At 43.4% G+C, this 22,241-nt stretch overlaps 1 protein-coding gene across 3 annotated transcripts in view; it reads right to left on the bottom strand.

Annotated features, from left to right (window-relative positions):
• The window catches only part of mfhas1 (multifunctional ROCO family signaling regulator 1), a 93,508-nt gene extending 87,063 nt beyond the window's left edge, over positions 1–6,445 (bottom strand). The window contains exon 1 of one of the 3 annotated variants that reach the window (XM_073024289.1): positions 3,076–6,445. In XM_073024289.1, the coding sequence (XP_072880390.1) occupies positions 3,076–5,929 (2,854 nt within the window). In that variant the 5' untranslated portion in view covers positions 5,930–6,445. The remainder of the gene's footprint in view (positions 1–3,075) is intronic. The other 2 variants (XM_073024271.1, XM_073024279.1) reach the window with 2 other exon arrangements.
• Positions 6,446–22,241: the final 15,796 nt, after the last annotated feature.

Raw genomic sequence — 22,241 nt, 5'->3', positions numbered from 1 at the left:
GGAGTTCAACCCAGAGAAATGTGAGGTGCAAACACGAGGAAGGCCAAACTCCAAGGCAGAGTACAAAGTAAATGGCAGGATACTTGGGTGTGTGGAGGAGCAGAGGGATCTGGGGTACATGTCCACAGATCCCTGAAAGTTGCCTTACAGGTAGATAGGGTAGTTAAGAAAGCTTATGGGGTGTTAGCTTTCATAAGTCGAGGGATGGAGTTTAAGAGACGCGATGTAATGATGCAGCTCTATAAAACTCTGGTTAGGCCACACTTGGAGTACTGTGTCCAGTTCTAGTCGCCTCAGTATAGGAAGGATGTGGAAGCATTGGAAAGGGTACAGAGGAGATTTACCAGGATGCTGCCTGGTTTAGAGAGTATGCAATATGATCAGAGATTAAGGGAGCTGGACTTCACTCTCTGGAGAGGAGGAGGATGAGAGGAGACATGATAGAGGTATACAAGATATTAAGAGGAATAGATAGAGTGGACAGCCAGCGCCTCTTCCCCAGGGCACCACCGCTCAATACAAGAGGACATGGCTTTAAGGTGAGGGGAGGGAAGTTCAAGGGGGATATTAGAGGAGGGTTTTTTACTCAGAGAGTGGTTGGTGTGTGGAATGCACTGCCTGAGTCAGTGGTGGAGGCAGATACACTAGTGAAGTTTAACAGATTACTAGACAGGTATATGGAGAAATTTAAGGTGGGGAGGTTATACGGGAGGCAGGGTTTAAGGATCGGCATAACATTGTGGGCCGAAGGGCCTGTACTGTGCTGTACTATTCTGTGTTCTATTTTTTATTATTATTATTGTTTCCTCTTTTTACATTTGCACAGTTTGTTGTCTTCTGTGCTCTGGCTGATCGTCCCAGTAGGGCGGTCTTTGGAGAATGGAATGATTAAATTCAGTTATAGTTATTATTCCATAGATTTGTTAGACTTGTCCACAAGAAAATGAATCTCAAGAATTGTATATGGTGACATATATACTGTACTTAGACAATATATTTATGTTGAAATCTAATTACATATCTGATTGTTAAAGTTTGATTGGAAAGCAGCGTTGCGTACTTGGTACAGAATGGCATGCATCAGAAAGAGGATTTACCAAATATAATCAGGGATGGGCCACACTGAAATGAAATTAAACAACATGACATCGGCACTATTTCCACTGGGTAGGAAACACCATGAGAAGATTTGACAAAGATTGTCAAGAATTTTGATGGAAGTCAAAGATATCGTATTGCAACTCAAACTACCTGCGTCTCAATATCACCAAGACCAAGGAGATGGTGGTGGACTTTAGGAGATCTAGGCCTCATATGGAGAATGTGTGGAGCAGGTTAAGACCTACAAGTATCTGGGAGTACAGTTAGACGAGAAGCTAGACTGGACTGCCAACACAGATGCCTTGTGCAGGAAGGCACAGAGTCGACTGTACTTCCTTAGAAGGTTGGCGTCATTCAATGTCTGTAGTGAGATGCTGAAGATGTTCTATAGGTCAGTTGTGGAGAGCGCCCTCTTCTTTGTGGTGGCGTGTTGGGGAGGAAGCATTAAGAAGAGGGACGCCTCACGTCTTAATAAGCTGGTAAGGAAGGCGGGCTCTGTCATGGGCAAAGTACTGGAGAGTTTAACATCGGTAGCTGAGCGAAGGGCGCTTAGTAGGCTACGGTCAATTATGGAAAACTCTGAACATCCTCTACATAGCACCATCCAGAGACAGAGAAGCAGTTTCAGCGACAGGTTACTATCGATGCAATGCTCCTCAGACAGGATGAAGAGGTCAATACTCCCCAATGCCATTAGGCTTTACAATTCAACCGCCAGGACAAGAACTTTTTAAAAGCTATTATTAATGCTTTTTGAGATAGTGATTTAGATGCATATCATATTTTTTACTGAGTTAAGAATTGTATGTAATTAGTTTTGCTACAACAAGTGTATGGGACATTGGAAAAAAAGTTGAATTTCCCCATGGGGATGAATAAAGTATCTATCTATCTATCTTTTCTCGAATCAATAGAAAATTACAAGGAATCAGTGAGAAATGGTGTCAGAGAAATTACTCTGCAGGTTGTTAGCCAATGGAATGTGTCATAAAATGGAATGGTTAAAGCTGAGAACCCTTGAATCTTGGCATAGTACTGGAGAAAAAGTTGGAATGGGATATAGAGATAGCACTAGTTCAATTGCTTCAGCAAAATTCAACATGGCCACAAAACCTCTTATGCTATAAATTTACTATTTTGTTAACAATATAGAGGTTCCTCATTTCAAAGTTCCTACCAACATACTTCACCCACAGGGAAAGAGGTGCCACCATCTTCACTAAATCCATTGCAAAATATTTCACAGTCCAGTTAATTTTAGCTTCCTCTATAACCGAGGTGATTCTCAGAGGTATTAGTCAGCAGAGACCCGAGGTGAATATGAGGTAGTGAAGATTCACTGCTTTCAACAGCCCTGTAGCTAAGTTAGATGCTCCCTGTGGAATGACAAGAATCTTTTGGCTACAAGCAGCCCACAGACCAGTCACTTATTAGATTCTGCTACATTATCAACCACCTCCTCACTACAGACTAGAATCCTGCTTTAAATACGTATCTGCCTACACAGACAGTGACACAAGCTCGAGTCACCCACCAGTATTCCTGCCCTGCCTAGATCGACCAGACGGAACGTAACAGCTGGTGCATAGCCTGGGTCACCAATGCCCCAGATTGCCCTCCCAGGGAACTTCCTGACACTGAAAGTGCAAAATTCTCATCTGTATATGGACCATATTTCCCTCTTCTCCTCCACAGTCCCTAGCTTCACACAAGAAACATTAGTCTAAGCTTTTCAGGAAACCTATGGACGTCCCCTCACTGAACCATGATGTCATCACATGATCCACTTCATCAACCAATGCTCCTTTGCAACGTACTTAACATCCACAATAAGAGTAGTTATCAAATCAGCAGGTCCGACCACATGCAAAATTCCTCTTCTGACCCAACCTTAATCTCAGGTATTGGAACACAGCACAAATCAGGTGCACGGGCTTATTAATCATGTAGGTATATAATATTGAGGCAGCTTACCTGGAAAGGTGTGAGGATTTGACGACCCTCTCTTAAGGCACTTGGAACACAGGACATGCACAGAAAAGAATAATCCCGGCCATTCTTGGAGCAGCACATTCAGTTCTTCCACCAAAGGGATTATGGCTTGCCATGCAGTCCAAATATTAGGCAAGGTGGCGTGACTGGCAATAGATAAGGTGTCCGCTTGCAAGCAGCTTTCAGACGGTTTGTAGCTGATGACCACTGGGACCTTGCCCCGGTAAGCAAAGATCTGGTATTTACCATCTGAGCGGTGCACAATATGAGAGTTGATCTGGACGCTGTATCGCGCAAACAGCCCTGGCGGGAACAGAAAGGGGAAACTGTACTCCACCTGCAGCTGCTCGACTGCGATGGGCTGCCCAGAGAGATTAAAACCGTTGATCCACGCCTCAGCGTGGGGAACCTCATTTTTCACATAGCACGGGAATTTGAACCACACCGTCGCCCCGTTCACGGGCGTCATCTTGGGCTTGTTGAGGCAGTAACACAGTCCCATCTTCTCCAGCAGCTCGAGGATCAGGTGCAGGTCCTGCTGCGTCTGGATGTGAGGCTTCAGCAGTAGCCGGACAACGTGCAAGGGGAGGAGGCCGTGCAGCAGGAAACCCTCCACGAAGTGCTGCAGCTGGGCCGCCCTCAGCTCGTCCAGCCGGGCGTCCGCCAGCACTTTGCCCAGCAGCAGCGACGCGTCGCGCTGGAAGAAGACATTGAGGATGTCGATCAGCTTGGTCAGGTTGTGAAAGACGCACTCCTTGAGGGTCAGGCTGTCCTCGAAGTACAGCAGCTTGCCGCTCTCGTGTAGGTAGGACAGGGCGCTCTGCAGGCGATCTTCGGTGAGCCCGGCCTGGAGACCCAGGCGTGCCGAGTCCCACCATGACAGCCACAGCTCCTGGGGCTTAAAGTGCAGCTCCTCCAACCTCTGCCAGGACCTCGGCAGCACCCTGTGCAGGTTGGGGAAGATCTCCCGGTGCTCGGCCACCGACAGCAGCTTGTCTTTCACGCGGCCGATGCCGGCGAGGTGTCCACGACAGCTGACCGGGATGACCGGAGACAGGATCTGCAGCCGGTGGTTCAGCAGGTACTGGACGTGTGCCTTCCTCCTCCGCAGGTTCTTGTCGGACACCCCGTAGAAGGGAGCGTGCGGGCTGGTGGCCCGCAGATCCGAGCCCTGGCCCTGCCTGAGAGCCGCGTCCACCTTCCTGGCTACTGCCTGCAGGCAGTCCACGTCGCGCTTCTCCTGCACGGCGATCTGCTGGTGGATGTCCAAGCATTTCTCCTCCACTTCCCTGTCACTGCACTCGTCCACCTGTGCCCCCACCACGCACACCACGCCGTGAGGGACCCTGGCCCCCAGCAAGTGGAGGTAATAGCCCACCTGCTCGTAGAAGCGACGGGGCTCATAGGCTTTTAAACTGACCACCAAGACGTAGAGCGTGCCAGGAGAGAGGAAGAACGGGCGGATGGAGTCGTAATTGGGATCCCCCGCCAGATCGTAGACAATGAAGGTCAGGTTGTTCTCGGCATCGGCCACCCACTGGGTCATCTCGATGCCGTTACTATGCGCGGCGGGGGTTGGGGGAGTGGGCTGGCTTCCAACCAGGCACTGTCTCAGCGATGTCTTGCCCGAGCTCTTCGCGCCCATCAGCACCAGCTTGAGCCGAGGTTTGAGCGCCGGCTGTGACAGGGCCAACTCCTTCTGGTAGGCGGCTATGTAGGGGATGCCTTTCATGCAGACTTCGTAGGGTGGCTGGATCAGAGGGTTGTCTTTGATCTTCCACAGGCTGACCTTGGAGAGCTTGCCGAACGAGTCGGGCAGGATGGCGATCTGGTTGCCCTGAAGTACCAGCTCCTCCAGGTGGCACAAGCTGACGATGGAGTCGGGCAGGTAACGCACCTTGTTGTTGTCTAGCCACAGGGTGGCCAGCTTGGAGATGTTGGAAATCTTCTGCGGGATCACGGAGAGCTTGTTCCTGCTCAAATACAGCTCCTCCAAATTAACCAGCTCCAAAAGAGCACTGGGGAAGTTCTCGAAAAGGTTGGAGGACAGGTTGATCATTTTGAGCTTGTCCAAGCGGCCGAAACTCTCGGGTAGGGAGTGCAAGGTGTTGTTGTCCAACATGAGGCTCTCCAGCTCCGTGAGTTGGCAGAAGGTGTCTGGCAAGTCAGAGAGCCGCAGACTGCTCAGCCACATGATCTTCATTGAGCGCAGCTGCATGATGTCCTGAGGCAGGGCCTCTACCTTGTTGCCGGAGAAGTCGAGCTCCTCAAGGTTTCCGAGTCGCAGGATCTGCTGCGGGAAGGTGGTCAGCCGGTTGTGATCCAGGTCCAGGGTCCGCAGCTTTTGCAGCTGCCCGAAGCTGGGCGGCAGCTGGCTGAGCTCGTTGAAGCTGATGTCAAGCTCCTCCAGGCCGTGCAGGGCTCCGATCTGCGGCGGCAGCAGCTGCAGCTTGTTGTGGCTCAGGCAGAGTTTCTGGAGGCGCTGCAGCCGACCCAGCTCGCCGGGAAGCTGGGCCAGGCAGTTGTGCGCCAGGTCCAGCTCGGCCAGCTGGTCCAGCGCGCAGATGGGAGCGGGCAGGCGGCACAGCCGGTTCCTCCGCAGGATCAGCGCCCGCAGCCGGGTAAGGGAGGCGTCCAGGCCGTCGGGCAGCTCCCGCAGCGAGTTGTTGGCCAGGTCCAGTATCTGTACCTGCCCGATGTTGTCCGGGAGCGCCAGGCGCTGCTCGCTGGCGCTGCACAGGCTCAGCTGCCGGAGGTTGCGGCGGAGTTTCCTGCAGCGCAGCGCCGCCTCCCGCCACACTTTCACCGCCCGCACGCTGCCACTGCTCTCGGCCATGACGCCGCTCCCTCAGTCGACATGGTCAGCCGCAGGTCCCGGCTGGCGCCATCGCAGTGTCCCGGGCGCCCGCCGCCTCGCAGCCCCGACAGCCATTGACGCGCTGACAACGGAGGGAAGCCGAGCCCCCTCAAGCCCGCTGTCCGCCGCTGTCTGCCCGGGGCCGAGCGCGCAGAACTCCGCCCCTCTCCCCGCAGCCAATGGAAGTGCGCACCAGGCCGGCTCGGTGCCCCGGGAGCAGCCGCCGCCCCTCCGCACACGCCTGCTCTCACGGCGGAACAAAGGGCACGGATAAACACCGGAGGTCCCGTGTTCGCGACTCGTCTGGACGGAGGCAGGGCGAGACCGAGCTGATCCCACCGAACCGCTGTGAATTAAAAGGACGATTCGCTTTCTTTCTGATAATTATTTCACCCGGAGTATCCCCTTTCCCGTTGGAATATTGTCATATTGTTAATTTGTGACCATAATAGATCAATTTCAGGTTATAATTCGGCTGTCCAGTTGTGGTTAATGACTGCATAATCTGAAGAGTTAATTACAGGACTAGGTTTGGAAACAGAAACTCCGCTCAGAAATGCGATGGATAAAAAGCACTAATCGGCCGTCATCAATCATTCACCATCTCGCCGCGCCTCTTTGTTGTAGACCGCATACTTTTTGAAGGTTTTTCCCCTCCGTAAATTAGTCGTAGCTCACCAAGGATATAGTCTTTCTGATATGGTGTTGTTTAAAGGAATACAGCGTGTGATTCAGTTTTCCACGACAATGTGTTTTGTTGCGGAAAATTAGACGTATTATTTAATAGTTTGGGAATATAATAAAAGTAGGCAATTTAAATAAATGTAAAATATTATTTTTGCAAATCCTACTAATTCATTGGAGAAACATAAACTTCAGAGGCAAGGCTTTGTATTCAAAAAAGGACAGCTCTAGATTAAGTAAATATGCCTGAAATAGTCCTGCCAAAGGGTCTCAGCCCAAAACGTTGACAATTTACTCTTTTCCATAGATGCTGCCTGACCTGCTGAGTTCCTCCAGCATTTTGTGTGTGTTGCTTGGATTTCCAGCATCTGCAGATTTTCCCTTGTTTGTAAGTAAATTTGCCTGGTGGCATTAGTGCTACAGAGAGCTGAGGGGTTGTTTGGTTAAATTAGAGGATTTAATACTACAAGAAGAGGGATGCAAAAACATTACTAGGGCATAAGTAATCCTGAACAATGTAATAAAATAGAAAATAAATTTATTATCGAAGTATGTACATGGCACCATATACTATCCTGAGATCTTCTCGCTGTAGAACAAAGAAGTACAATAGAATCAATAAAAAATGACCAAGACTGAGCAACCAATATACACAGACACAATAACAATAATGACAGTGTAATACTTTGGTTTCAGGCCATGCTTTATTGTATTCATACAGTTGTGCTGTTGGGTATTTGAATTTCTGCAGATTTTCTCAATATGCAATGTGTTCCTGGTATTTAATTTTTTGCTGTTTAAAATAATAATTAAGTTGATTATGTTAGGCTTGTTGTGATAGCCAACAGGATTTGTCTTGTTAACATTTTGTCCAATATGATACCCCGGAACATTCTAGAGGGATTGGTGGGGGGGGGGGGGTACCGTTTTCTGGAGAGGGTGCAGGAGCTTTGGAGGAAGAAGAAGAAAGATGAAAGAGTGGAAATGGATGACAGACATGAGTAGAGAACATGCTGAGATTGTCACAGAACTCATTTGGAAGGACAGATACTCCTGTTGGGAAATCCTCATGCAGGCAATGGTCGCACAGAGAATGCACAGAAAACTTTTAATTAGCTAGTTATCACAGGACCTTGGAGAAAGTTTGACACCTTGTTGTTGGACATTGGGTGTATATTTATTTATGTTTCGTTTGGGCTGTGTTGTCAGGCAGAATTGTTCGGTACCATGAGTGTACATTGCAGTCATGGCTAGCACGAGAGGGCATAGTTTCAAGGTGCTTGGAAGCAGGTGCAGAGGAGATGTCGGAGCAAGTTTTTTACTTGCCCCTGGTGGTGAGGGCGTGGAATGGGCTCCCAGTGTTAGTGGTGGAGGTGAAGATGATAGGGGCTTTTAAGAGACTCCTGGACAGGTATATGGAGCTCAGAAGAATAGAGGGCTATAGGTAACCCTAGGTAATTTCTAAAAATAAGTACATGTTCAGCACAGCATCATGGGCCAAAGGGCCTGTATTGTGCTGTAGGTTTTCTATGTTTCTATGTTAAATAAAGTGAAGCAAACCGGATTGCTTATGCAACAATGAGCTCCAACGATTATGTGCACACTAATATATATGTAATGGGCCCTTTTGTCATGGCTTAAATATTTTGTCATTACAATTTCAATTTAAGTTTATGCAGGTGTGAGTTAAACTCTTTGCTTCCTGGCGAACAGTAAATTTGCATGGGTGTGTCAGTGTTCATATAAGTAACAGTCCAACTTTCCCTTAAAGTAACATTCAAACTGTTATGTCTTGTGTTTCCTCAAATCATATTTACCCTAGATGTGTTTATATATTGGAAATGGCCTTTTCATCATTTTTCCCCTTGCACTGTACAGTTATGTTACTGTTACTATGCATTCACAGTACTAGCTAACTCATTGCAAACCTACTGAGAGATGGTTACAATAGTCATAATAATAATAATTCTTAAATAATATTGAGAACATCAGTTCTAGAATCCTTAAAAGTGAGTCCATAGATTGTGGAATCAGCTTAGTTCGAAGTTGGTGAGTGAAATTATCCACAATGGTTCAGGAGTTTGCTGGTTGAAAGATGATAACTGCTGCTGAACCTGTTAGTGTGGGGCCAAGGCTCCTGTACCTCTTTCCCAATGGTGTCAGTGAGAAGGATGGTGGGAGCCCTTGATAGTGGTTGCTGCTTTCTTGCTACATGTGAATGTACTCAATAGTGGGGAGGGCCAGTTGTTCGCTTTTGGAGAGAAATGAAAAAGGGGGACAGTACATGCACAGTGATAATCATTCATGGGATTCAGGAAGAGGGCTGGGTGGTCAGTAGTTGGAGTGAAAAGGATCAAGGAAGCATGAGGTGGGTCATACAGAAAAGATATTAGGTAACCATGAGAGGTACAAGTTCAGGGCAAGAGAGGTCCTTAGAGAAAGATTGGCATGGTTAGATTGAAAGAACGAGTGAATTAGCAGATAGAGAGAAACAATGTGTTCAAGCACAAGGAAATCTGAAGCACTGCATGCCATTTCTGTTTCAGATCTACTTTCTGTGGAGTGGTGATGTAGCTATACAGGGTATGAGAAAGGATTAATAGAAACTGGGGCTTCAACATTGTTAATAGCTGTAAAAATCTGATGATTGGAGGGCCAGTTATGAGATGGATATTTTCCAGTATTGTCATGGAAGGAAAAATAGAACTAAAAGGGGAAAGTGTGCAAAGCCTTGATCCACAAGTGCAATAAAATTTGATTTCCACCTCTTATCCCTTCTTAAGAATTCAGCTCTTTGGGCACTGTTCAAACAAAACTGGGCATGAATGGATTATCGGCAGGGAGGTATCATTTGATAGTGTCTTTGATGATGCACTCAGTTGATTGAGAGTAAACTGATTAATTGCATGGTGATGGTTGGATTTGATTTATCCTGCTTTTTGACACATTTGGACAGCCAATCATCTGGCACCAACTCAATGCATAAAAGCATGCAGACATGGTCAAAAGGTTCAGTTATTGCTTAGACCAAACATCAGAATTGGGAAGAAACCTCATCGAAGTAACTTTGACCATGGAATGATTGTTGGTGCCAGACAGGGTGGTTTGAGTATCACAGCAAATAGAAACATAGAAACATAGAAAATAGGTGCAGGAGTAGGCCATTCGGCCCTTCGAGCCTGCACCACCATTCAGTATGATCATCCAACTCAAAACCCTGTACCTACTTTCTCTCCATACCCCCTGATCCCTTTAGCCACAAGGGCCATATCTAACTTCCATATCAAATGCTGATCTCCTGGGATTTTCATGCACAACAGTCTCCAGATTTTACAGATAATGGTGCAAGAATCAAGAAACTGCCACTCACTGGATGTTTTATGAGCAAAACTGCCTTGTTAATGAAAGAAGTCAAAGGAGAATGACCAGAGTGGTTCAAACTGACAAGAAGCAACAGTACCTCAAATAACCATTTGTATAAAAGAGCATCTCTGAATGCAGAACACTTTGAATCTTGAATCAAAATCAATATTACTGGCAAATGTCATGAAATTAGTAGTTATGCAGCAGCAGTACATTGCGATACATAATAATAAAAACTGTGAATATAGATTAAATAAGTAGTGCAAAGATGTGGTGAGGTAGTGTTCATGAGTTCAATGTCCATTCAGAAATCTGATGGCAGAGGGGAAGAAGCTGTTCCTGAAACATGAGTGAGACTCCTGTACCTCCTCCCTGATGACTGCAATGAGAAGGCATGTTCTGGGTGATGTGGATATGTTACAGCAGCAGAAGGCCACACAGGGTCCCACTCCTGTGCTAATAAAGTGGACACCAAGTGGATGTCATATATATTATCTAGTGTAGACAACAGGGCCAACTAACAAGCAAAACAAATGTCCACATAACTAGCTGGGTCAGGCTGAGCTCACGTGTTAATGATATTATGGCAAGAACAGGTGCTACTGACCAGTTGCAGATTCATTGATTAGTGATTGAATAGTTAAAGTATAGTGAAGGAAATCGGTCCAGGAAAAGTGAAATTACAGAGACCAGATGGAATCTTGCTTTCCTGCCTCTACCTTATTTGGAGAGTTGAATTCAAAGCCTCCATCTGACTCCTTATTTTTTGGAGTGACTACTAGTGGCCTTCCCATCTTGCCAAGAGAAGTTCCTGGAAGATCACAGTAGAAGTATAACCAACCCCCTTCAGGAAGCTAGAGCATTGATATCTCCAGCTTGCTGGACTGAAGAACCTCGACAGCAGCCAAAGAAGCCAGTGAAGACCACAGCCATTGAAGCTGCTTTGAGGGGTCCGACCAGGGGAGTGAAGAGGCATCAGCACCATCTGAGGCAGAGGACCCCGTGCTCTAGGAGCCCAGTAAAGATACTTGTCACTGGCCCCAAGCATGATGGCTAGTTATTGAGACTTTACAGATCTGTTTTCTGGCATGTCATGAATCTTTCAAACTTGTTCCCTGAACTTTGGGTTCCACCACCATTGGGAGAATCTGTTGATCATCTGTTGAACTCCAATGTGTTCTAGGGAGTGTATTTGCTGTGCTAGATAAGGAAGAAACTTAGTTGGAGCTACTAGTCAATGACTTGTGCTATATCTCCATACTCCACTACTGTATAACTTCACAGCATTCACCATCCAGAACCACTTATCCTGTCTGGAGCATTGCATTTGCATCTCTTGGACATTCTGTGATACAGAGTTCAACTTCATTCTCATAATCTCAGTTATCATTACTGAGGAACCATCAGTGTATAGAATCAGATCTTTGACGGAGCAATAACCAATTGTTGAGAGACCACTGTTGGTCTCTCTGTTCTTCAGTTAAAACTCAGTCATGTGTTCCTCAATGACATACAGGGTAAATGGTATATTGCATCGGGGACTCTTAATGAAGGTGTCACCTTTAAAGTTTGAAACTCCTTCAGTTCTTCATTGAGAATCACAGTGTTATCTGAGCACTTACTGCCCTTCAGCAGATTGAGCAATCGTTGATGGATCTGTCACTATCTTGTCAATACATTGATTAACAATGGTTTTATCTTCAGTCCTGTGTGTCTTCCCTCCCTTATCTTTATTGGAGCAAGCTGTGACATGGCTACTATTCTTATTGTTTCATCACCGTCATCTTCACTTGAGTCACTAGGGGCCATGTCCATCATGTAATTCCGTGGAGTTCACATGGTGTTGCTATTCCTGGAGTCTGTCTGATGTAGGCTGTAATTCTCCAGTTTAAATGGCGATATTCTCTAGGGAAGCACTTCGATGTGAGCTGTAATTCCTGGTGCTGAGTTTCAGAAACAGTGTTCCTTCAGTTCTGCCCCCTTGAAGTTGCGTTCACAATTTACCATTTTGTTTCAATTCATCTTGAAACTCTGTACAATGCACTTCGGTTGAATTACTGTGTTGTTCTTTTGCTCATTTGGTTAATGCAAAGATTTGCCCTTTAGGCTATTTACTGTCTCTATCATGCTGAAATTGTAGTTTATCACTAATTTCATAATTCCTTTGATTAGTTAAAGACTTTACTCATCCCGTTAACTTTCACTCTCTCACACATTCGATCAAGACCATGTGGTCTTATCTCTAGATCAGTAGCAGACATTTTCTTGATTCTTATCCCATAATCTCTCAATATCATCTGGGAGCCACATTTCATTAGATTCAACATTAATGGTATATTTCATCTGGACTTTTTCAATAATCTTATCAAACATAAATGTTTCATTTAGGTAAGAGCTCTTAGTAGGTTTCATGATTTTGGCCATTGCTTTGATTCGATCTTAATCGGTATGAAGTTTTTATTACTTTGGACTGTGATCTCAAAATATTAATAGATTGCAGTCGCAATGTTTACAGATTGTCCTGACCCTGAATTTATTTCCCCATGCTCAACTAGCTTGCAAGTATTTAAGTTTCCTCACGCACTCTACTGACTTGTACAAATTTTTTTATATTCCTATCCATGCTCCACCGCTTGTACAAATTTAATTTTTTGATGCTCTACCAGCTTGCGTATTTAGTCCACCCTCCCCAGATTTTGCACACAGCTTTACCGGGTTGCGTTTCCTTTTCACAGATCTGATTTTAAAAAAAATAGCAGTGCATTAATCCTCAATCCTGATTTCCACCCAATAATGTCAAAGCAGAACTAGTTTTCTCTCAGACAATTTGGAACATAAAGAGGAAGCTCTTGCCTCTTCTGCTGCATGCTGAAAATTCCCTGCATGTCTGGCTGATTCTGCCAAACTCTGTCTAAACCAGCCTTGCCAATTATGCCAAACTGTTGGATTCTGATGTTTAAATCAGAAGTCAGGAATGAGGCGTGAAGTTTGTTGCTTCATGATTGTTTTATTAAGAGTTGCTAATAAATCATAAATCAGAGTACAGGACTTGAGATGGTATGTTGAATTGTACAAGGTATTGGTGGGGCCAAAACAGGAGTATTTTGTGCAGTTCCGGACGTCTACCTACAGGAAAGATATCAATAAGATTGAAGGAATACAGATAAAATTTGGAAGGATGTTGCTGAGACATGATCTGAGTTGTAAGGAAAGATTGAGTAGGTTAGAACTTTATTCCATGGAGCATAAGTGAATGAGGGGAGATTTAAAAGAGGTATACAAAATTATGAGTATAGATAGGGTAAATATAAGCAGGCTTTTTCCATCTAGGTTCGGTGAAACTAGAAGTAGAGGTCATGGGTTAAGGGTGAGAGGTGAAATACTTAAGGGGAACCTGAGGGAGATCTTCTTCACTCGGAGGGCGGTGAGAGTGTGGGATACACTGCCAGCACAAGTGGTGGAAGTGGGTTCAATTGCAACATTTAAGAGAAGTTTGGATGTCCATTGATGGGAGGGTCCATATTAATAAAGATGGGCCAGAGGGTCTGTATCTGTGTTGTAGTGCTCTATGACTTTACAGACCAGGTAGAGTATGCATTGTGTGCACAAGACTGATTCAGTGTAAGTAACATCCTCCTTACTTCTGAGGAACTGGAGGAAGCAGGAGACCCTCTCTGCTCACTGAGCCCAGCCAGGGTATTCCTCCTCCCTCCACCCCAGAACTTCTTTGTTCTGCTCCAAGGTCATTGAGACTGCTCTAGATTTGCTACTTTTTTGAACAAGGTCAATGAGGACCAGACTTCAAAATGAACTAAGGCCATTATGACTGCGGAACTGTCATGCATAGCCTGCTGAATGAGGCAGAGCGTGTGAGAAATCCTGACCAGCTAGCAAGGTATGGGCAGTATAGCGAAATCAGCAAACACTTTACAACAGTGACCACAATGAATCTCGCCTTGTTAGAGCTCTTAAAGAATATTGTGGTCCCTCCCCGTTTCTGCAGCTCGCCTGCATGATGAGGGAGCCTTTCCGAAGGCAGGCTGAGCTCAATGGCCATGGGAGACCCAGGGTCCCAACTCGAGTCTATGGGTAATCACCTACTCTAGAATACCTGAAACCATGGTCAAATAACGCCAGTTTGAAATTAAAATTAATCCTTTATTATCTGATTAATTGAACAGTTATTAAGCAAAACTATTATAGTACTAATTAAATGCATTTATTTAATTTGACTATTCTGCTTCCATTGTAATAAAAGTTTGCATAAAACAGAGCTGCTGATGGATTTTGGTGTTTAAATCCAAGGTTCTTTTGTTAGTCAGGAAGGAAGCATAAAACTTGTTGCTTCACAAACACTTTATTCAGTTGATAGAATAAAGGAACCAGGAGCAGAAGGCAACAGATTAAAGATAGAGATGACGTTGCTTTGTGTTTAGATACCAACAGAGATAAGAAAAAATCAATTCAAATCTACCTTTTAGATAATAGGTAACTAATTAAATATAAGAACATACTTATTCAATTCTGCAGTAAATATTAACCAATGAGGTATCAATTATTCACTTAATGCAGAACAGAGAAGCTTCCAGAATTGTACTTCGCATAGCTACTAGAAGCATATTAAGCTGTTTTTGCATACTATAGCTACTAGGAATCCTAGTGAGCAGTTATATAAGTAATTATATAAAATAGAAGCTGATTATTAATTGTTAAACTGCAAAGAAATGACAATTGTACAATCAGATCCAACAATTCCCCCTTTGATTCTAAATCACACATCTAGAATCATCACATCTGAAAATTCAGAGGCAGAAAAATGTGTGGTATTTATGTTATGTATAAAATAATTTTAAAAAAACTTAAATTATGAAATATCAAAGGGTATATATTCTTCAAAGTGTTCTTAAGATGATGTCATAGTTATGCAGATTAGTAGGCATTCTTTGACAAGTTTGAACCATTCTGTTGGTGATCATCTTTAAAGATGTAAGTTATGATAAGGCATTTTAGTGTGACCAATGTGATCTGTAATACTGAGTATCTCAGCTCCTGAGACTCGAATGAATCCAATCTCAGAGAATCCCACCCATCAGAGTGATGCATTTCAGCTGTTTCTTTATGCATCTGATCAGCCAAATCAGTTATGCCTTCAGACTCGCCAGGTATGTAAATACGATACTCTTTGCCTGCAAATGCACAGGCTCGCTGGCATGTATGCGCTTAGTTTTACCTTCGATTTTCACTGCCGAGTTGGTAAGGTCCTTATGGATAAGGCCCTTCCCATCAAGGTCCCAGTGGATTCTTATGCAGTTACTTAATCAGCACCCACTCGTCTGGAATCGGGGTGTGTCCTGCTTCTGTTGGATCACTCCAAACAGCAGAAACCTATTGAGAAGCAGACTGGACGGTTTGGGATAATTTCACACAACAGATAACTAAACTGGCTGCCATAATCAGCCTATCCGAAATCCAGGGCTCCTGGCAGTGATGTAGAACACCCTATTATCACCTCGCATGGAATTAGTTTAGTTTTCTTGTTCGAAGTTGTTCTGATGCTACACTAGACCACAGGAAGAGCCATAGGCCATGACACACCTTCCTCATGACACTTAGTCAGTGGTTGTTTGATGGTTCCATTCATTCACTCATCTTCTCCTGATGTCTCTGGGTGATGTGAACATGAAAAGACCATTCAATATTTATCAGTCGACATAATTCCTGACAAACACTCCCAGTGAAACGTGTTCCTTGGACAGAGTCAATGTGACGTGCCAATCCCCATCCAGTGTATAGTCCTTGATCAGAGTTTTTATTGTGTGTATGGCAATGACCTTCCTTGCTGGAATAGCTTCCACACATGGTGAAAACTTGTCCATTATTACCAGTACGTCTGAGTATCTATAACACTTTGGTAAAGAAATGCAGTCTACTTGTAAAGGTAAAAATGGACCAGGAGGGGCAGGACACTGAATTGTGGTAGCCTTTCAGCCGCTCTAGGATTTGTTTTCTGGCATGTCATGAATCTTCCAAACATTTGTTAAGCTTGTGCCCTGAATTTTGTGTTCCACCACCACTGGGAGAATCTGTTAATCATATTTTACACTCCAATGTGTCCTAGAGAGTGATAAACATGTACATTTGTCTGTGATACAGAGTTCAACTTTGTTTCCATAATTCCAGTTGTCTGGTCATTGTTTATGTTCTCGGTGCTTCTTTTATTTCCTTTATTTCTTCCCATGTGCCCTTTATGAAATTTCACCATGAGTGCATTTCCCAGGCTTTCCATTTTAAACTCTAATGCAGCCATTTCTGACCGCAGTTGTATGGCATCCACAAGTTCTTGTACTAGTTCTTAACTGGGGTTCCTACAGCCATAAAAAATCCTTTTTGTCTCCTTAAATTCCCAAAAGCATGAACAACTCCAAAAGCATGTTGAGAATCTGTGTAGATATTAGCTAATCTTCCTTCTGCCAACGTACAAGATTCGGTCAAAGGCTGTAGCCCTGCCTGTTGTGTGGAGGTACCAGGAGCCATGCTTTCTGATGCCAGTACTTCAGTTTTGGAACAACAATCCCCTCTCAATTGTTGAGCCATCAGTGTACAGTATCAGATCTTTGACAAAGTAATAACCACGTTTTGATCTCCATTTAGAATTAAGAGTGCCATCATGTGTTTTTTGTTTACATACAGGTGAATTGTCTATCTGTGTCAGGGATTTTTAATGCAGGTGCAGTACACAATGCCACCTTTAAAGTTTAAAAAACTTCAGTTGTTCTTCATTAAGAGTCATAAAGTTGTCTGAGCACTTACTGTCCTTCAACAGCTTGTTGAGTGGTTGAGTAATAGTTGATGAATCTGCCAATAGCTTGTCAATACATTGATTAGCAATGATTTTATCTTCAGTCCGGTGTGTCTTCACTTTTTTGGTCTTTATTGGAGCAAGTTGTGACATAGCTGTCAATTTTATTGCTTCATCACTGTCATCCTCACTAGACTGTACCTCAGGGGTGTGTGCTTAGCCCACTGCTCTACTCTCTCTATACCCATGACTGTGCAGCTAGGCATAGCTCAAAAACCATCTACAAATTTGCTGATGATACAACCACTGTTGGTAGAATCTCAGATAGAGATGAGAGGGCGTACAGGAGTGAGATATACCAACTAATGGAGTGGTGTCACAGCAACAAACTGGCACTCAATGTCAGTAAGACAAAAGAGCTGATTGTGGACTTTAGGATGGGTACAATGAAAGAACACATACCAATCCTCATAGAGGGATCAGAAGTGGAGAGAGTGAGCAGTTTCAAGTTCCTGGGTGTCAAGATATCTGAGGACCTAACCTGGTCCCAACATATCGATGCAGTTATGAAGAAGGCAAGACAGCGACTATACTTCATTAGGAGTTTGAAGCGATTTGGTATGTCAACAAATACACTCAAAAACTTCTATAGTTGTACTGTGGAGAGCATTCTGACAGGCTGCATCACTGGTATGGGGGGAGCTATTGCACAGGACTGAAAGAAGCTACAGAGGGTTGTAAATTTAGTAGTCTCAATCTTGGGTACTAGCCTACAAAGTACCCAGGATATCTTCAGAGAGTGGTGACTCAGAAAGGTAACGTCCATTATTAAGGACCCCCGTTCTCACTGTTACCATCAGGTAGGAGATACAGAAGCCTGAAGGCACACACTCGGCGATTCAGGAACAGCTTCTTCCCCTCTGCCATCTGATCCCTAAATGGACATTGAACCTGTGAACACCAACTCACTATTTTAATATATTATTTCTATTTTTTGCACAATTTTTAATTTATTCAATATACGTATACTGTAATTGATTTGCTTATTTATTATTATTACTTTTTCTTCTTTGATATTATGTGTTGCATTGAACTGCTGCTGCTAAGTTAACAAATTTCACGACACATGCCAGTGATAATAAACCTGATTCTGATTCCGAGTTGCTAGGGACCTCTGTAGAGGTCCATCCTGTAATTCTCTGGAGTTCTGATGGTGGCGCTATGCAGGGAGACCGGGTGATATGGACTGCCATTCCTCGGGTGGAGCTTCAGAAGCAGATATTTTTCCCAGGGTTGAGCACCAGCAATCCCATAACTGGCAGGGCCACTTGAGGCGTCACTAACAGCACCGTCCACTTGATGTCACACCTGCACTGTCTTACATTGTTTCAGTTGGCTTTGAAACTCCATACAATGCACTTTGATTGAGCTACCGTGTTGTACTGTCACTTGTTTGGTTAATGCAAAGATTTGTTCTTTAGATGTTTTACTGTCTCTATCATGCTGTTTCTGTAGTTTATCGAGAGTTTCATGTTTCTTTTGATTAATTAAGACTTTTCTCATCCTGTTAACTCTTTCAACTGCTCACAGATTTGATCAAGCCAACCACAAGGTCTAAATCAATAGCACCATTTCCTTTCCCTTAGACATGTTCTGGGTCTTAATAAACTTAACATTGTCAGTATATTTCATCCAGATTTTTCATTAATTTTATCAAATGGAGAAGTTTTATTCAGGGAAGAGCTCTTAGTAAGCTTTGTGACTTTGACCTTTGTTTCAATTCAATTTTAATTCATATGTCCTTTATATCACTTAGACCGTGATCTCGAAATATTAATAAATTGTAACCAAATACCAAACAGATCACAACCACGTAGTCTGATGCAACAACCATAGATTGATCCGGCAATCAAATAGATCACAACCAATGAAATAGATTGTAAAACCACTGGGTACCAAAATAGAGCAACCAGAACAGATTGTAACTGAATAGGTTGGGACCAAATGGACTGCAATCAATATTTTCTCAGCTGCTTTACTTTTAAAATAGTAACACAGCAGACCTCAATCCTGATTTCCATCAGGTATTCGAACCAGAACTTTTCCCTCAGGCAACAGAGGAAGTTCTTACCCCTTTTGTTGCATGCTAAAATTCCACTTTTGTCTTTGAGTTGTTGCAAATTCTAATCTAGGTATTATCTTCACCGACTACACCACTTGATGGATTCTAGTTTTTAAATCCGAGGTCCGTTTACTAGTGAGGAACAAGGCATAGAACTTGTTAAGGGTTTTATGAAGAATAAAGGAAACGGGAACAGAAGCTAGAAGCAGCAGGTTTACAGACAACAGACTAAGATGCTGCATTAAAATAAAGATTTCAAATGGCACTGCTATGTGTTTAATACGCACACAGATAAGAAAAGTTCTATTCAAATCTATAGATAATAGTTAACCAATTAAATATTAAAAATACTTATTCAATACTGCAGTAAAAATTAACCAATAAGATAACAATTATTCACAAAGCAGAGCAGAACAAAGAAGCTTCCAGAATTGCATAGCTACTAGATGCATATTAAACTCTATGTGTATACTATGACCCCTAGGAATCATAGTAAGCAGTTACTTGTATATAAGTAATTATATAAAATACAAGCAGATAATTAATTGTTAAACTACAAAGGAAATGACCATTAAAAGACCCCTCACACCCTCTCCATGAACTGTTTGTTCTTCTGCCATCAGGCAAACGTTACAGGAGCATCAAAACTAAAACCACAAGGCTACTAAACAGCTTCCTCCCACAGGCAGTCAGACTGCTAAATAGCTGCTCTACCTGACTCTGCTTTGGACACTTTTAACTTGCACTGGACACTTATAACTTGTTTTTAACTGACATGTGGCTGTTGTGTTTTACTATTTATTGTTATGTTTATTATTTAGTGTTGCATTTGTTATGTTATGATTGCACTGCTCCTGGGAAACGCTGTCTCATTCTGCCCTGCAGAGCTGATGTACGGTTAGAATGACAATAAAGTTTTTGAATCTTTATCTTTAAAAATATCAGATCCAACACTGCTGATATTGTAGAAGCTTGAGTCCCTCACTGGGATTAACAAAGAGTTTCTGACTGATTATATTTATCTCGAATTCAGTTTGGTATTTCTAAATTGTTAGGTGATTGGCATGCTAGGTTAACCAGGCCACATTTACTGTTCCATTTTCAGTTTAGCTTTTACCTTATTGAAATTATTATCTTGAAGTAAATTGTGAAAAACAGATTGTCATTAGCCTTTCTTACAAGATCTAATGTCAGCCATGTTCAGATGTACATTTAACGTAATCATATGGATTTTAAACAAATAATAATACTGTCATTAATTAGAACTTAATTGTCATGTACTGCCTTCCTCTTTTTTGTACAATGTCCCAATGGAGTGCCAGTAGAAAAGATCTGTTCAGTTTTAGATAATGACTGACCTTTTCCAGAATTAAACAATATGGATTTTAATTTGATTTTCATGAGTGTTGAGTAATCTATCAATTTTAACAAAAGTCGCTTTTACACAAAGATGTGCAGAGGCAATGTTGCATTTAGAGTGGATGTCACTCTGTAGCCTCTGCACAACCTCAGCACTGGTGTCTGACCTGGATTTTTACACACCACTGCACAAGAGACTTCCTGCAGACTGATTTTTGAGATTAGTTTCTTGCATTTGAACCAGTGGTAAGCCTAGAATTTATCTCCTGCCCTTCATTGCATGAGAAGGTGGTGCTGAGCCACCTCCCTGAAGTACTGCAGTCCTGAAGCGATTCCCATGGTGGTGTTGTGCAGGAACTTTCAGATATACACCAATGGTGATGAAGGACTGATAATATATTCTCAAAGAGAGTGTACAGTGGCGCTAGAAGGTTTGTGAACCCTGTAGAATTTTCTCTATTTCTGCATAAATGTGGTCAGATCTTCATGTAAGTCTTAAAACTGGATAAAGAGAACCCAATTTAAAAAAAAACACAAAAACATTATATTTGTTCATTTATTTAATTGAGAAAAGTCAAGTCAAGTCACTCATTGTCATTTTGACCATAACTGCTGGTACGGTACACAGTAAAAACGAGACAATGTTTTTCAGGACCGTGCTGCTACATGAACAATACAAAAACTACACTGAACTACGTAGACCAACACAAGAACTATGCTAGACTACAGACCTACCAGGGACTGCATAAAGTACATAGAACAGTGCAGGCATTACAATAAATAATAAACAAGACAATAGGCAGAGCAGAGGTCAGTAGGTTGGTAGTCCGATGGCTTGGGGGAAAATCTGTTACATAAATAATCAGCTGAATGGCGGCGTCTGGGATTCCGTCCGTTTCTGTACTCCCACCGAGTATTTCGTTGCCACAGATGTAATCCAATTTAATGTCCATTGGAGAGCAGAATGGACGGGGAGCCGGCCGGCTAGGGCTTGCTTTTTTCCTGGCACGGACTCCTGCCCGCTCACATCGCTTCCACTTCCTCGCACGCCGCTTATGCTGTCCCCACCTCCGGCCACCGGAATCAGGCGACTCCGAGGACTGCAGGCCCAATTCCCTGATCCAATATTATATTTATTTGTTGGAAAAATTATGTGAACCTCTGAGGTAATGCCTTCTACAAAAGCAATTTGGAGTCAAGTGTTTCATTAAAGGAGAGGAGATTGGAGGCGTGGTTTGTAGAGGTGCCCTGCCCTATAAAAAAGAAGACACACAAAGTCAGGTTACTGACAAAGACTGCTCTTCTCAAGAAAAATATGTTTATGTGTTCCATGTCTCAATCAAACAACTTTCTGAGGACCTTAGAAGAAGAATTCTTGAGGTTTATGAACTGGAAAAGGCTATATAAGTATTCCTAAAGACCTGAGTGTTCATCAATCTACAGTAAGAGAAATTGTCTACAAATGGAGGAAGCTCAGCACTGTTGCTACTCTCACTAGGAGTGGGCATCCTGTAAAGACTACACCAAGAGCACAACATGCAATGCTGAAGGAGGTGATAAAGAACCCAAGGGTAACAGCAAAAGACCTGCAGAAGTCTCCAGAACTTGCTAAGGTCTCTGCTCATGTGACCACTATAAGAAAAACACTGAACAAAATGGTGTTCATGGAAGGACACCATGGAGGAAACCATTGCTGTCTGAAAAAAAAATTGCTGCACGTTTCAAGTTTGCAAATGACCACCTGGATGTTCTGTGACACTTCTGGGACAATGTCCTGTGGGTAGATGAGACAAAAGTTGAACTTTTTGGCAGAAATGCACATTGGTATGTTTGGAGGGAAAAGGGCACCACACAACAACACCAAAACCTCATCCCAGCTGTGAAGCACGGGGGAAAGAGCATCATGGCTTGGGGCTGCTTTGCTGCCTCAGGATCTGAACAGCTTGCAATCATTGAAGGAACGA

Source organism: Hemitrygon akajei, chromosome 2 (genome assembly GCF_048418815.1).
Source record: "Hemitrygon akajei chromosome 2, sHemAka1.3, whole genome shotgun sequence".
In the NCBI taxonomy this organism is placed as follows: Eukaryota; Metazoa; Chordata; class Chondrichthyes; order Myliobatiformes; family Dasyatidae; genus Hemitrygon; species Hemitrygon akajei.
Note: the sequence above shows the minus strand (reverse complement) of the source record. Positions and strands in the feature narration are given on the sequence as shown.